This window comes from Hemicordylus capensis, chromosome 2 (genome assembly GCF_027244095.1).
Source record: "Hemicordylus capensis ecotype Gifberg chromosome 2, rHemCap1.1.pri, whole genome shotgun sequence".
Lineage (NCBI taxonomy): Eukaryota > Metazoa > Chordata > Lepidosauria > Squamata > Cordylidae > Hemicordylus > Hemicordylus capensis.
This window is the reverse complement of record NC_069658.1, coordinates 213,853,007-213,869,480: the sequence shown is the minus strand read 5'-3', so window position 1 is coordinate 213,869,480 and position 16,474 is coordinate 213,853,007. Positions and strand designations below refer to the sequence as shown.

At 50.0% G+C, this 16,474-nt stretch overlaps 1 protein-coding gene across 1 annotated transcript in view; it reads right to left on the bottom strand.

Annotated features, from left to right (window-relative positions):
* Window positions 1–1,823: 1,823 nt before the first annotated feature.
* Window positions 1,824–16,474, bottom strand: part of POLRMT (RNA polymerase mitochondrial) — a 47,649-nt gene continuing 32,998 nt past the window's right edge. Inside the window, exons 17-21 of the mRNA XM_053299736.1 lie at window positions 15,736–15,834; window positions 13,877–13,949; window positions 13,335–13,426; window positions 13,054–13,127; window positions 1,824–3,181 (exon numbers count right to left, since the gene is read on the bottom strand). Of these exons, the coding sequence (XP_053155711.1) occupies window positions 3,132–3,181; window positions 13,054–13,127; window positions 13,335–13,426; window positions 13,877–13,949; window positions 15,736–15,834 (388 nt within the window). The 3' untranslated portion in view covers window positions 1,824–3,131. The remainder of the gene's footprint in view (window positions 3,182–13,053; window positions 13,128–13,334; window positions 13,427–13,876; window positions 13,950–15,735; window positions 15,835–16,474) is intronic.

Sequence of the window (16,474 nt, the reverse complement as noted above, 5' to 3'; positions counted from 1 at the left end):
ACTACACAAAATGATGTTTGCCCACAAACCCCAAGATGACTTTTGACATTAGTTATCCTTGTTACTCTCATCTCCCTTCCTTGACAGACCACTGGCAGAATTGTAAGCTCCTTGGGGCAAGGACCTCCTTTCATTCGCCACATTTGTCTTGCCTTCTGTGATGGAGCTTTAAGGCCACATGAAGAGGATGCCCATGTGACAGCAGAGGTCCCAGCGTGCAGCAGCAACAAGAAAGGCCTATGTGAGGATGAGGGAAGGGACTGAAAGAATTGATCCGTGTGAGATTTGCCTTGTACAGATTTATAGAGAAGTCACATTTGGAATATATTGTTCATGGTTCCGGCTGTGCAGCTCAAAAAGGCTGCTGTACATCTACTTGCTGCCCCAAATTGTGTAATGCCTGCCAGCTAAGCGAGGCTGGGTGACAGGGCACCTTCTGTTCAGAATTCAAGTTTGTAGTCCCTGAGATAAATAGGGGAGCTGCCGGATAGCATCACACCACCAGTACATTTACTGTCCAACCCTTCAGTACACACAGCCTGGCGTGCCTCCATGTACTAAAATGGGTTAGTGCTCTGCCCCAAAGCCTGTACACATTGTATAAGTTCTGCCTCACTCATATTTCACATCATTTCTTCTGGTTTTGGAAAGTCACACAGATCGGTGAAGAGTTGGGGAGGATGCTGCAGCGGGAAAAGGGCCTGGAAATCTTATTCACATCAACTTCCTGGCTTCTGTGATTTCAGTTTTCAAGCATTCTTTCCATGGTCAGATGGACTAGCAACTTGAATTTTGTTTTTTAAGCAAAACAAGATTCTCAGAACATTTAATTCTGTACTCAGTGGCACACTGTATGTTGCCAAGTATAGTACACACGGCCCAGATATATGGCAACCAGCTGCAGGTGTGAAGTGATCCATCTTGAGATGGCAGCGGGCATTTTCAGTGGAGTCTCAGCTGCAGTGGCACATTCACACAAGCAAGCTAGTGCTGGATGTTGGATCTACACGCATGTGTGAACCAGGACTCCATTTCTACCCCTTCACTGCAGAAGAGCCCTCCTTCCCCCCAGGTCTAGCATGCTCAAATCTCTGTGCCTCCCCATCATTCTGGTGAAGAATGTTACCGAAACTCACACAGGGAGACTGCACCTGAGCACACAGGATGTTCCTCAGATTTCCGACAGCTGAGACACAGCTTTTTCCTCTCCCTGCCAAATGAAAATTGGGGGCAAGTTTCACTCTTATCCATCAGCATGTGAATATGAAAGAGGCAGAGTTAACTGCTCTCTTTGCAAGAGTAACTGCTCGGCGTGTATCTTCTGATAAGCCCAGAAGATCACACAGAGATGCGACAGGCAGACTCTTTAGAGGCAGGGAATGGCTTTGAGTGCCTGTACTGGGAATCACTGAATGTTGCTGTCGCACCCCATGTGGAGATGTGGCAAAAGAATCAGGGCACTGATGTGTTTAGTATTGGACTCCTGACTGAAGAGGCTTGGGTTCAAATCCCCATCTGTGCCACCAAGATTACAGTTGGACCAGTCGCTTTCTCTCTGCCTAGCCTCCCTCACAGGGTTGTTGTGAGGTTCAATGGGGGATAGCCTTGTCCTAGTACACCCCCTGAGTTCATTGCAGGGGGTGGGACATAAATGGGAACGCCACCATAAATATAAAAGCTGATTTGAAAGAGCGAAGAGAAGAACAGAGACTCACAACAGAGAGGCAGAATGTCAGCAAACAGGTGCCTCCGGTCCACAACAGCCCACCGTAATCTATTTCTCACCATACACGGATTGCAACGTACTGACTTCGAGGCAGGGCAGAGGTTCCAGATGGTTTGCTTTATTTACAGTCCTTTTTTTTTAAACAGCTCCTGGGCCTCCATGGGCGAGGCTGCTCAGCCAAGACTGACCCATCTCCATAAAAACCATCTAATGGTGAGGGAGGAGAGACCCAAAAACCAGAGTGAGAAGAAGGACATCCCCACAGGGGAAGCTCAAGGCCCAATCCACACTTACTGGCAGCAGCGGGGAGAAACTCCTTCCCAAAATGCTCTTCCCGATGGAGAAACAGGAAGGGGGGTGATGGAGGCAGGACCAACGTAAGTGGCAGAAGGCAACTGAGGCTTAGCATTTCCTCTTGGCCCTTCCTCAACCTGAGCAGGAAGAGGCCTCCTTACTGCTGCCGCTAAGCACGAATCTTTTAACACTCCTAAGTCAACAGACAGCTTTCCAAACGGCTCACTTTGAGGAGGCGGAAAAGGAGCTGAAGGGGCCACTGGGGTCGATCCCCCCACCACACCACACCCCAAGCAGCAAAGATCCTGGTACCCAAGACGCCACTGTGCTCGAGTCAAGGTTGGCAAGCATGAGAGATGGATCCCACCGCTCCGAGCACTGGACCTGCCTGCCTCTGCCTTTCCATCCCGGAAGGATGGAAGGCGCTCCCGAGATCCGAGCCTACCACACTGAATGCACCTTCCTCCTTTGCGCTGGCACATCGCCAGGATGGGAATCCGTCGCTCCCGACAGGGCCAAAGTTAGGGAGCCCAAATCCAGCCAGTGAGCCCCACCGCTTTGGAGGCTCCTAGCAGGCGAGGACAAAAACACGGAAGGGCTGCCTGCAGTGGCTGGAGCCTGGGGCTAGCCCGAAGGAGAGAGGCCCAAGTGGCCCCTACTTCCTTGGCGATCAATTTTCCTCTCAATGCCCCGGGCTTTGAAAGTGGGCCACAGACAAATCTTATACCGAGGGACCATATGGGTTCTGGATTCGGGGCAGAGAAGAGAGGACCTGGACGCCAGTATCCCTTCCTCACTGCACCTGTACCTGCAGAGCCTTCTCCATTCGCGCCACCTGCTCGCCCGCCAACCCGGGCAGGCAGCAACAAGGGTGTGTCCCCCCGCCCAGCACTCTGCAACCCTGAACATGCAACACAGACACCCCTTGGAAGGCAGAGAGAGATGATCAACGGAGCTGCTCCGGTTCCAGAGAGCGAGGCCTGCGGCACAGGGGGGTGAACAGGGCCTTGCTCCCCAATCTGCCACCTCGGAGACACCACAGCCTGGTTTGAGCCAAAGTCAGACAATACACAGAGTCTCTCCAGAATGGCTTTTGAGCCCCCACCGAGGGTCAGCTGAAGAAGTAGGTGGATTCCTTCACCTTCTGCAGGTCGAAGTCGCCTAGGAGGAGAGAGGAGGAGAAGGTCACAAGATGGCGCGAGGTGCGCCCAGCTGGAAAGACCACGGCTGCGACCCGCCGCGTGCTTACCTGGGAGCAAGCCCCACTCAACACAGTGGGCTTAGTTCCAAGTATTTATGCTTAGGAGTGGCTGCAGGGTGCATAAAGACCCCACCCTCAAACGGCTTCCCTTCATTCTGCTGCCACCCGTTCCCGCTGCCTGTTCTTGCTGTTCCCCTGGGGTGGAGGAAGACGCTGGAAGGCCTCGCCGGAGAGAGGAATGGAGCCTCCCAGTTTCTTACTGCTGTGTGAGCCGGCTGGCGGCAGCAACAGGAAAATGGGGAGGGAGCAAGTCGCGAGTAACAGCAGAGGGGACCTCGGCGGCCCCCAGACCCAGGCCGGCTCGTTTCTCAGGGCACGTCCATCCAATTAGAGTCACCCCTGCTCCGTTCCCTCCTCCCAACACAATCAAAATAACAATTCTTCTGCCCTTTCCACCAAGGAGTTCAGGACACTGGATACTGTTCTCCCCTCTCCGACTGTATCTTCACAACAAGCCTGCAGGGTAGGTCTGAGAAAGAGGGCAAAGGGCCCCACGTCACTCAGGGAGCTTCCTGGGGATTTATTTATTTATTCATTCGATTTCTATACCGCCCTTCCCAAAACGGCTCAGGGTGGTTTACACAGAGAAATAACAAATAAATAAGATGGTTCCCTGTCCCCAAAGGGCACGCAATCTAGAAAGAAACACAAGATAGACCCCAGCAGCAGTCACTGGAGGGATGCTCCAGTGACCACTGGAGGGCCAGTTACTCTCCCCCTGCTCAATAAAAGAGAATCACCACATTAAAAGGTGCCTCTTTGCCAAGTTAGCAGGGTTTAACTTGATTTGTCATTCTTTGACCATTTGTTATGGGACGGCTAACAAATACCATTGTTTATTATTATGCGATTTACACACAGTCTACCAGATGTTCTTGACTGGATTTGGTACTTGAAGTATCGGGCCCTTTCCAAGGGGCTAGGATAACTAAAGGAAGAATTAAAGGCATCGTCATAATATTCGTGAATTGTGCTGTCCCAAGTAGTGTAGCCTTCTGTTGCTGAAGTGTAATTTTATTGATGTCCAAGGTATCGAGATGGTGTTCAAGTTATTTTGGTACTGCACCAAGTGCACCAATAACTTATTGGCACCCTTATTAATTATCATCATCATCATCATCATCAATTATTAATAATTGTTAATTATTAATAATTAATAATAGTTAATTATTAATAATTGTTAATTATTATCCTCCTCCACCTCCTCCATGTGTTATGACCTGTAGTTACAAACTTACTTACATTCTTGTCCAGGCTAGGCAATTTACGCTCTCATATACTTGAAAGAGAAACCTTTTTCAGCTGCAAGACTGCAGATCTGTAGCCCGGTGGCAGAGCATCTGCTTCGCATGCAGAAGGTTCCCGGCAGCATCTCCAGGTAGGGCTGGGAAAGATGTGCCTGAAACCCCGGAGAGCTGCTGCTGCCAGTCAGGGCTGGGAAGGACTCATCTGAAACTCCGGAGAGCCGCTACCAGTCAGAGTAGACAATACTGAGCTAGACAGACCAAGACTGAGCTAGATGGATTCATTAGGCAGTGTACAATTCCGAGCTAGATGGGCATTTTTAAAGTTCAATGAACCTGAACCGTGTCCAGAGGGAGGCAACAGTTGAGAGGGCTGGAAATCAAGTCCAGGGAGGAAAAGTTGAAGGAAATGGGCGAGTTTGTGCAGGAGAAGGGGCGATACGGGAGCCATCTTCAAATATCTGAGGGGTAGTAACACAGGAGGAGGAGTGGAACCAGGACCAACGGGCTGAACTTAAAAGGGAGCAGATTTAGAATAGGCATCAGGAGGAACTTGATAACTGTAAGGGCTATTGGACAGTGGAACAGCCTGCCTCATGCAGCAGTGGGCTCTTCTTCGCTGGAGGTTCTCAAACTGGGCCGCTCTCCGTCAGGGATGCTGCAGAGGCTTCCCGCAGTGTGCAGGGAGCAGGACCTGAAGACCACCAAGGCCACTTCCCACTCTAAAACCTTACAATTCCCTTGGGTCAAACTGGGCATCCGAGCAGAAAACGAAGCAGGGACCGAGGTCTGATTTCAACACTCGAGTCTCGTTGTTTGCCTTTCCCCAACAGACTACTTCCGAAGCAAGCTGCTAGGCTGCAGCCCTTAAAGGCAAAACAAGCGTTTCTCCCTGCTCCGCGCGTGTACACACACACACACACACACACACACACACGTATAAAATAAATAGGCAATCTTCAAGACCTGGAGAGAAAAACATCTCCTTGGCTTCAAAAGCAGAAGCCGTGCTGAAGAACTGGGCAGGCAGCCACGGATCCCTCAGGAGGGCCCTGTTAGACCACAGGGATGCTTCAGAGAGCAGCAACACAACACACCGGGGCCATGGGGTTTGTGCGTGTGTGTTTGGACACAGTGCTTTTGAAAACGATACGAGCACCGACATTTGCCTGTGGCGTGACGAGGCTCTCGGCTGGGGGATCCCTAGTGACAAGGTTCTCCGCAGACACACGTCCTCCCTCCTGCTTGACAGCACCTCCCTGGGTGGCCCTGCGCACTGATTTCAACAACATCGAGGTTCGGCTGAGTGCTGGGATGTTGGCCAAGTTCACCAGACAAGCTAGGCTCTTGGAGAACGTCCTCGTAGATCAGCGGGAGAGGCCCTGCTCTGCATTCCCTCGTCTAGCAAAGTCAAATCAAAAGGGAGAGAACGCGGGGCCTCCTCCGTTGTAACCCCCGTGCGGTAGAACAATTTGTCAGGTCCTTATCCCGGCCTTGCAAATAAATCCTCACTAGTCTGCCAGTCCAGGAAGACCAATGAAAGGCATTTGCTAACTGGGCAAAGAGGCACCTTTTACCATGGTGATTCTCTTTATTTAGCAGGGGGAGAGTAACTGGCCCTATCCACCCCCAGCACAGTACGTCCAGTGACTGTTGCTGGTGTGTGTCCTATGTTTCTTTTTAGAATGTGAGCCCTTTGGGGACAGGGAGCCATCTTATTTGTTTTATTTCTCTTTGTAAACCACCCTGAGCCATTTTTGGAAGGGCGGTATAGAAATTGAATTATTATTATTATTATTATTATTAATAATAATAATAATAATAATTTGTGGAAGAATTCACAAAGAAAGGAATCCCTTCTAACCTGGTCTACAAGATATTGTAATCCGCCCTGAGGCATTTTGGAAGGGCGGTATAAAATAAAATAAAAATAAAAATAAAAATAAAATAAAAATAAACAATCACCCACTCGGCTCTGGCCCCTCAAACCCACAGCCCGTTCTCCCAAAGACCCTGCTGGGCCCGGATGATCAATACTGGCAAAATCAGCAACCAACTTTGCATTTGGAAAAAATATATATTATTCCCCCCTTCCCCGCCGCCATTCCTATGCAAAACCCACACAATGATGATATGATTACTACTGAAGGGTATTAGTCTTGATCGCCTATTAATGGAGATCAGTGAAAAATAATCTCAGAACCACTTATGCTGCAGAAGGGTGCTGAGCTGCAACAGAATATAGAGAGTAGAGCTGGTCTTGTGGTAGCAAGCATGACCTGTCCCCTTAGCTAAGCAGGATCCACCCTGGTTGCATATAAAAGGGAGACTACATGAGTGAGCACTGCAAGATATTCCCCTCAGGGGATGGAGCCGCTCTGGGAAGAGCAGAAGGTTCCAAGTTCCCTCCCTAGCAGCATCTCCAAGATAGGGCTGAGGGAGATTCCTGCCTGCAACCTTGGAGAAGCCGCTGCCAGTCTGTGTAGACAATACAGAGCTAGATGGATCAAGGGTCTGACTCAGCATATGGCAGCTGGCTATGTTCCTAATATTCTGATGCAAATCCTGCCATCCGGTGTGGAACGTTGTGTGTTGAAGAGCAACACAGCAGTAAAGGAAGGGGTGTGTGTGTGGGGTGGGCTATACCCACCTAATGTGGGACTTGCATCTGAAAAAACTATATGAATGGGTTGTCACTTTTAGGCAGGTGCAGACAGCCACTAAAGGGCATAGTGTGGTTCAGGGGATAAGTGATCTGGGGGACACGGGTCCAAAACCCACCTCTGCCCTGTCTGAGGAAGAGACTGTGTGGATCCAACCCCCTCCTATTCTAACACACAAGCAAAATGGTTCATTTTTGAGAGGGTTGGGATCATGGCACTTTGTTACATCAGGTCTACAAACAGCTCTGTCTTCCACCACCCATTGTACTGACCCTTTGCTAGTATAAGTGACAGCAATGAAAAACTGGATGGCCAGTTAGGGAGGGAGGGAGAGGGTCCTGCCTCCACAGGGACTAGAAACCTGGCCTGAAGAACCAATCAACTCGGCTTATTTCAAGCCAGTTCCCAGCCTTCAGTAATTTGCTAGTATAAAATGACAGGGAGAACAGGGTGGTTTGCCAACCAAAGAGGAATAAGCAGCCATGCAAACTCACTGCTGCCTTCATGAGGACCAGAAAGCTAGCCTTAGAAATCTATTTGCTTGGTTTGTTTCCAGATTTCCCAGCCATCTGAAATTGGATCGTGTCTAATAACTAGGAGGAAGAGGTTTGTGGACTGATGAGGGAGGGGCAGGCAACCAACATCGCTGCCTCCTGAGGACTAGAACCCTTAGTCCGAAAAAACCTCACTTGGTTTATTTCATGTCATTTCCTAGCAGTCTGTAATTTCACACTCTGTGCTGATCTGGCTTGGAATCGGGGAAGCCTAAACAGGTGAGCAACCACATGCCCAAACTCGGGGTGTGTGTCCCGAGTTCAAATCTCCTCCCAGCCATGAGCTTCAGCTCACATGCGGGCGGGGCTTACGCAAAGCTCAGCTTCAGCCTAGAGGGGAAATGAGAATAACGCTGGTCTACTTTTGACAGGCTGCTTCGGAAGGACCAAGAAGATGCGTTCTTAGAACATTCTCAAGTGCAATATAAACTTTTTAAAAAGGGTTATTACCATATTTACCCAAACAGAAGACAACTCTGAATTTAAGATCCCCCCCCCCAAAAAAAGTAGAAGCTAAATCCAAAAGGAACAGGGCTCTGAATTTAATCAACCCGCCCCTGGCTCCCAATTTATCACTTCAGAGAACTGGGGGGGGGGCACCTAGTCCTGCATTGAGGTAAATAAAGTATTTGCGATCCTTAGAGTTTACAGAGACATCGGAGCAGCAGATGGTTGAGATAAGGACAGGCAGCTCATCCTGCAAAGGCATTAAACTAATTGGGCATTGCCCAGATCCAGGCAATTACCAAGCTGGCTGCATTCCTCCATTGCCAACAAACAGACAGGCAAACAAAGAGGCCATCAGGAGATGAGGGCAGCCGAAAGAGAACACAGCAGCTGTAGCTCAGCAGCAGAGCCCCTGCTCGGCCCGCAGAAGGTCCCAGGATCAATTCCCGGCAGCATCACCGAGAAGGGCTAGGAAAGGCTCCTGTTTGGAACCCGGCAGAGCGGCTGCCAGTTCCGAGCGGACACGAGTGAGCCACATTTGGGGTACTGTGTACGGCTGTGGTCTCCGTATCTCAAGGAGGACATTGTAGAGCTGGAAAAGGTGCAGAAGAAGAGGACAGGCCAGATGATCAGGGGCCTGGAGCACCTTCCTTAGGAGGCAAGGCGACAACACCTGGGGCTATTAAGTTTAGAAAAAAGACAACTGCGGGGGGACATGATAGAGGTCTATAAAATCATGCATGGAGTGGAGAAAGTGGATAGAGAGAAATTCTTCTCCCTCTCACACAACACTAGAACCAGGGGTCATCCCATGAAACTGAAGGCGGACAGGTCTATCAACGGCTACTAGTCCGGTGGCTATGGCTACCTCCAGCCTCGGAGGCAGGGTGCCTCTGAATCCCAGTTGCAGGGAAGCAACAGCAGAAGGAGAGGGAGCAGGCCCTCAACTCTTGCCTGTAGGCTTCTCAGGGGCATCTGGTGGGCCACTGAGTGAAACAGGATGCTGGACGAGATGGGCCTCCTGGGGCCGGATCCAGCAGGGCTGTACTTATGTTCGTTTCGTATGTACACAGACCAAAGAAGTGACTCAGTAAGGCAACCTCATAAGTTCTTATGGGGCCACAGCTTAATGGCAAAACATCTGCTCCGCATGCTGGAGGTGCCAGGTTCAACCCCTGGCAGCATCTCCAGGTAGGGCTGGGACAGACTCCTGTCTGAAGCCCTGGAGAGCTGCTGCCAGTCAGAGCTGGGAAAGACCCACCCGAAACCTCAGAAAATCACTCCCAGTGACTCTGCCAGTCACACCGAGCTAGATGGGCCAAAAGCCTGACTCAGTGGAAGGAAGCTTCCTATGTACCTTTCAGGCTTTACAAAGATCCAGGTTATGGGAACTGAGGGAGGAAGAATAATGAAAGTGCACAATCTGCGCCCCACAGAAATGCTTCCCCTGAAGTGCAATTCTCCAAGAGTTGTCGCCACCGGGGCTACCTGGCAGTGGCCAGTGCCACGTCTGTGGCCCCAAGTATTAACTCCGACACGGAGCTTGAGGTGGCAGCGCCAGCAACATACACACGCCAGTGGAAATGGGCAGCTCCGTCTGAAAATTAGCAGACCCCTCCAAGGGAAGGCGGCCAAATGCTAAACTCGGAAAAGCAGGCTGCCCAAGCAAGTATGAGTCTCCCACAAAACCCACTCTGGGAATTAATATGGAAGAGAGTGGAATCTGAACTCAAGAACTAAAACCACTTCAGAGACTTTTTCCCCCCTCATTGTAAACTGCAACAGAATCTGCACCCAAGGTCTCTCAGCTACTTTGAACCTGGACCAGAACCAAAACACAGAAAGTGGAAACCGGTTTGAAAGGAGTGCTTCAGTCATGAGACACTCTGCTTTCAACTCTAGGATTCACGTTCCATTAAGAACATAAGAACAGCCCTGCTGGATCAGGCCCAAGGAAGCCATTCCAGTCCAGCACCTCGTTTCCCACAATGGCCCACAGGATGCTTCTGGGAAGCCCGCAAGCAAGAGACAAAGGCCTGCCCTCTCTCCTGCTGTTGCTCCCCTGCAACTGGGATTCATCCTGGCTCTGAGGCTGGAGGGAGCTTATAACCATCCAGCCTAGTAGCCATCGATCCGACGTGTCCTCCATGAATTTTTCTAAGCCCTGCTATTTTCCTGGGGCTACCCATTTCTCGGCAATATGTTTGTAAAACCCTTTTAAACTAAATTAAAAGGTGTGGGTTTTTAAAACTATTTACATTGAGCAAAAATAGGTAACAACGTATTTCGTTTTGAAGAGTCGCATTTCAAGCAAATGAATCTCATATGACCCTGCACCAAATGTATGTGGACTGGCTAACGAATAGGGTTTTTTTTCCATGCTGGCATCTGGCCATATTGAGCTAGGTAGACCCAGAGCCTGAGTCAGAAGACTTTATAGGTTCACAGCATGCAGCTGTAGCTCAGTGATAGAGCCCCTGCTTTACAGGCAGAAGGTCCCAGTTCAATCCATGGCAGCATCTCCAGCTAGGGCTGAAAGGAACTCTTGCCTGGAATCTTAGAGAGCTGCTGCCAGCCAGTATAGGCAATACTGAGCCTCAGGTCCAAGGGTCTGACTCAGCAAGTGGCAGCTTTGTAGGGAAAACTCTACAGCTTTGTAGTAGAGCATCTGCTTGGCACGCAGAAGGCCCCAGGTTCAGTATCTAGCACCAACTCAAGGTAAGGCTGGGAAAGGCCATTGTTTGAAACCCTGGGGAAATGCTGCAGAGTAGACAACTTCTATCTATCATAACGCATTCTGTAAACTGTGTGTTTGAGAGCTTAACATTGGTTTATGCACGAAACAGACACATCCATCGACATATGGAGATGCCAGTCAGGTTAACTGATTTAATTGAGCTAATGAATATTGCTGGGCTAGAAAACGCACGTCCTTGATTCAAACGCTAGCTTCTCCAAAGCTGCTCACCTGTGGCGAATTAAGGATCAGCAACAGGTGACTATGTGAAGAAGCTCTGCAGAAATCCAACTCCTACCCCCGCTTTTCTTAGGCTCAAAATGTTCAGAGGTTTGTTCAGATGGATGGTCCTGCAAATTCTGTAGACTTATTTGCATGGCATGTCTCACCCATTGGACTTTAACATGGCCCCAACATCTTGCTCTTTCAAATGCTCATTTTGCCACTTGCCCTGTATTACCGTGGGCATCTAGGAACATAGGAACATAGGAAACTGCCATATACTAAGTCAGACCATTGGTCTATCTAGCTCTGTATTGTCTTCACAGACTGGCAGCAGCTTCTCCAAGCTTGCAGGCAGGAATGTCTCTCAGCCCTATCTTGGAGAAGCCAGGGAGAGAACTTGAAACCTTCTGCTCTTCCCAGAGCGGCTTCATCCCCTGAGGGGAATATCTTGCAGTGCTCACACATCAAGTCCCCCATTCAGATGCAACCAGGGCAGAGCCTGCTTAGCTATGGGGACAAGTCATGCTTGCTACCACAAGACCAGCTCTCCTCTCCTCACTTTGCTGCAAAGTGCAGCAAAGCAGGAGAAGGGGTGGCAGGAAGATATCCTGCCGCTCCATTTACTTAAGAAAGTATGTGTGTGCATGTGTGCACAAAAGGCTTCTTAAAGCCTTTTTGCACTTTATGCCATGATGCCAAGCGGAGGAAGGGGCGGCAGGGAGGTATCCTGCCGCCCCATTACTAAAACAATCGCTGCAGCGGACCGCCGGAGAAGGGGCGCTCGAGGAAATAGTAAGAACCATTATTCCATGAAATATGGGCACCGGAGGGGGGAAAGCGGCAGGAGGGGTAAGTAAACCTTCCCGCGCCCTTAAGGGGACCCCCCACCCTGAACCATCCGAATCCGAACCGCCCAGGTCTGGACCGGTCTGGAGGCCTGTAGAATGGCCTCTGGATCAGTCCGGGCACATCACTACCATTTAGTCCAGAATCCTGTTTTACACAGTGGTCCACCAGATGACGCTGGAAGCCACAGCCAGGAGTTGAGGGCATGCCCTCTCTCCTGCTGCTGTTACTCCGCTGCAACTGGTACTCAGAGGCATCCTGCCTTTGAGGCTGGAGGTGGCCTATAGCCCTCCAACTAGTAGCCGTTAATAGACCTCTCCTCCATGAAGTGATCCAAACCCCTCTTCAAGCCATCCAGGTTGTTGGCTGTCACCACATCTCCTGGCAGAGAATTCCACAAGTTGATTACATGTTGTGTGAAAAAGTACTTCTGTTTGCTGGTCCTAGATTTCCTGGCAATCAATTTCATGGGATGACCCCTGGTTCTAGTGTTATGGGAGAGGGAGAAGAATTTCTCTCTATCCCACTTTCTCCACACCATGCATGATTTTACAGACATCTATCATGTCTCCCCGCAGTCATCTTTTTTTCTAAACTAAATATTTATTTATTATTTATTTAGGATTGTTTTTATATTGTTTTTAGCACTATGTTTTCAACTGTGTGTTTTTATGTCTTTTAAAAGTTGTTGTACACTGCCCAGAGCCTCTGGGTGGGGCGGTTTATAAATGTAATAAATAAAAATAACAAAAATAATAAAAATAATAAAAATAATAATTTGATTTCTATACCACCCTTCCAAAAATGGCTCAGGGCGGTTTACATTAAAAACACTAAAATCAATTAACTGATTGATTAATAGCCCCAGCTGTTGTAGCCTTGCCTCATAAGAAAGGTATTAGGCTGGATGGGGTGCTGCTGCCAGTCAGAGTAGGCAATACTAGGCTGGATGGGCCAAGAGTCTGACTCAGGAAAACACAGCTTCATATACACATATGGTGTTCTTTTAAAAAATTCCCCAAATAGCTGGTAGCCCCCGAAACAACCTGCTCATACCTTTCTCGGGGATTTGATGTAGGAGTTGAACTAGTCTCCTGTACTCAGTGGCCTGCTTCTTCTTCCACTCAGTGCTGGGGAGGAGAAGAGAAAAGAAAAAGGCTGTCAGCCCCTGAGAAAGCATAAATGAGCAATGCAAAAATACGCCTTCCTTGTTCCCCTGGAGTCAGTCCGTGAAACCTTTTGGTCCATCACAGCCTGACCTCCCTCACAGGGCTGTGGTGAGAATTAAAGGAATTAAAGGAAAGGCGGGGCGAAGAAGGGAGGAAGAAGGCACTCACGGACAGCGGATGCAGTATTTCTGAAGCATAAACCGGGACAGGTCTTCCAGGATGGGCTGGCTGTGCAGCTCCACAAATTGCTCGCGGCAGACCTGGAAAGCACGAGGAGAAGGCTGCAGGATCGGGTCGCGGACACGGAGAGAGATACAGACAGGCTTCTCCTGGCAAAGTTGCCATGGTTGCCAGGGAAGCAAAGGGCCACAGGTTTAGGCTTCGCTCAGCAGCCAGCCGTTCTTTGGGGCCACCACCCATCCCTCAGGTCCTTTTCTGGCACACAAGCAGAGGGGTTTGGAGCGAGGCGGGTCTCCTGTCGTTTGCACTCAGATAAGGATCAGGGTGGTGTGTGTGTGTCCTCTCCTGTTCAGGAAGATTCCTGCCGTTTCTTGCCTCCTCAAAAATGGCAGCGGCCTTCTGGGGAGGGGGACTGTGTGGTGCTGGGCACCCTGCTTGCCAGAGGGCTGGGGGCATTTGCCACAGGCGAGCTGGCAAGTGGATCTGTAGATGCCTGCAGGGAATGAGATTCTAGTGGGGGGCACTCTTACCTGGTTCATGATATCGACGGTGAGCGCATGCGTCCAGTAACAGTCGTGCACCGAGACGAATGTCAGTCCTCGCCTGGGAGACAGGAGAAAGGTGAGGCTGAGCGTTCAAAAGCCCCTACTGACACCCCTCCCCCTCCCCCTTCTCAACAAACATCTAAAATTCACCATTTTAAAGTCAAACGTAGCCTCCAACCTCCATCCTTCTTCTGCCTCAAGGGCTTGTATGGTTATCTCATGAAACCAAGTGGAAGGAGATTCGAGACAGATGAAAGGATGGTGTCTTCCACACCACACACAGTGAATCTATGGAATTCCCTGCTACAAGGTACAGGGACGGCCACTAGTTTCCATGGCTTTAAAAGGAGGTGGTAGGCAGCCAAAAACAGACCGGAGAGCAGAGAAGGTCGTGCCTGGTCTATAACACCAGCCTAAGCTAATTTCAGGTGTGGGGGCAGCACCTGGTGGCAAAGGATGTCCACACAGAGAGGCATGGCAGAAAGAGAAGGTGTCCCAGGGCCATGTGTTAGCAACTCTGGAAATGCACCCCCCAACTTAGGTGTGTGCCGGAGCGCACTCCATTTCCCCCAGAACTGCATCTCCCAGCTTAGGTGTGTGCCAGAGCACACTCCATTTCCCCCAGAACTGCATCTCCCAGCTTAGGTGTGTGCCGGAGCGCACTCCACTTCCCCCAGAACTGCATCTCCCAGCTTAGGTGTGTGCCAGAGCGCACTCCACTTCCTCCAGAACTGCATCTCCCAGCTTAGGTGTGTGCCAGAGCGCACTCCACTTCCCCCAGAACTGCATCTCCCAGCTTAGGTGTGTGCCGGAGCGCACTCCACTTCCTTCAGAACTGCATCTCCCAGCTTAGGTGTGTGCCCGAGCGCACTCCACTTCCCCCAGAACTGCATCTCCCAGCTTAAGTGTGTGCCAGAGCGCACTCCATTTCCCCCAGAACTGCATCTCCCAGCTTAGGTGTGTGCCAGGGCACACTCCATTTCCCCCAGAACTGCATCTCCCAGCTTAGGTGTGTGCTGGAGGGCACTCCACTTCCTCCAGAACTGCATCTCCCAGCTTAGGTGTGTGCCGGAGGGCACTCCACTTCCTCCAGAACTGCATCTCCCAGCTTAGGTGTGTGCCGGAGCACACTCCATTTCCCCCAGAACTGCATCTCCCAGCTTAGGTGTGTGCAGGAGCGCACTCCATTTCCCCCAGAACTGCATCTCCCAGCTTAGGTGTGTGCCGGATGGCACTCCACTTCCCCCAGAACTGCATCTCCCAGCTTAGGTGTGTGCCGGAGGGCACTCCACTTCCTCCAGAACTGCATCTCCCAGCTTAGGTGTGTGCCGGAGCGCACTCCACTTCCCCCAGAACTGCATCTCCCAGCTTAGGTGTGTGCCGGAGCGCACTCCACTCCCCCCAGAACTGCATCTCCCAGCTTAGGTGTGTGCCAGGGCACACTCCATTTCCCCTGGCAATCATTTCACAGGGTGACTGTGAATGGCAATCAGTTTCACAGAAAAGAGCAACATAACCTCTCTCTCTCTCTACACACTTCTCCCACATGGTCCATCATTTTATAAACCACAATGTTCCTGCTTGCCTAACATTTTTCTAAACTTAAAAAAAAGAACCCAAACCTTCCACTATCCCTCAATAAAAGGCCTGCACAATTCCCCCGATACCCACTGACGGACCACAATTGAAAATTTCTAGCAGTTTTGAAGCATGGTGGAAGGAGAGCACCATGGCTGAAGAAGGGCTATTTCAAAGAACGCCAGCCCTGCATTAAGAGACAGAACCCAGCACTTCCAAGTCAGGACAGAAAAAACAACTCGCAGTTCCATTCTTGGCCTTGCTACCTGTGGCAGTATAGAGCAGTCAGCATCATGTGAGTGGAGTCCAAGGAATGGATGAAGTTGGGGGGGAAAGCATTCTTCTGCTTGACCGTGTTGGGCTTCCTGAAGGAAGACACAAGGTTGTGAAAGGTTATTCTGAGATGAAGCGAGACCTAGCAGCCTGGGAGCCCTGGGTTCGAAACCTGAATTTTGAGTTCCTTTTTCAACACTGAAGGCCTGCTTTATGGACTTTGTTGTGAAAAGGAAATGGGGGAACAGGTGGGTTATATAAGCATTTCCCCTGCTAAGGGGGCCAAGAGGAGCTTTCTCAAATTTTGGTGATCTTCTGTCTAGCACAGGGATTCTCAACGTTTGGGTGCCCAGATGTAATTGGACTTCAACTCCCATAATTCCCAACCAAAGGCCACAGGGGCTGGGGATTATGGGAGTTGAAGTCCAATAACATCTGAGGACCCACACGTTGAGAAACCCTGATCTAGCAGGAGGAAAGCAACTATCCCAATTCAGTCCAGCACAGTCTCTCCCCCAGCTGGTGCTTCCCTTGTGTTTCTTTTTTAAAACTGTAAGCGCTTTGGAAACAGGGAGCCATCTTATTATTCCTATGTAAACACCTTTGAGATAACTTTTTCCATGAAAAATTGCATATAAACAAGATGACTGACATATCAAGTTCTCCTATGATGTTATTAATATTAATACATCTGTATGCATGGCCCCTGCCTCAAAGGGCTTGCAAACTGAG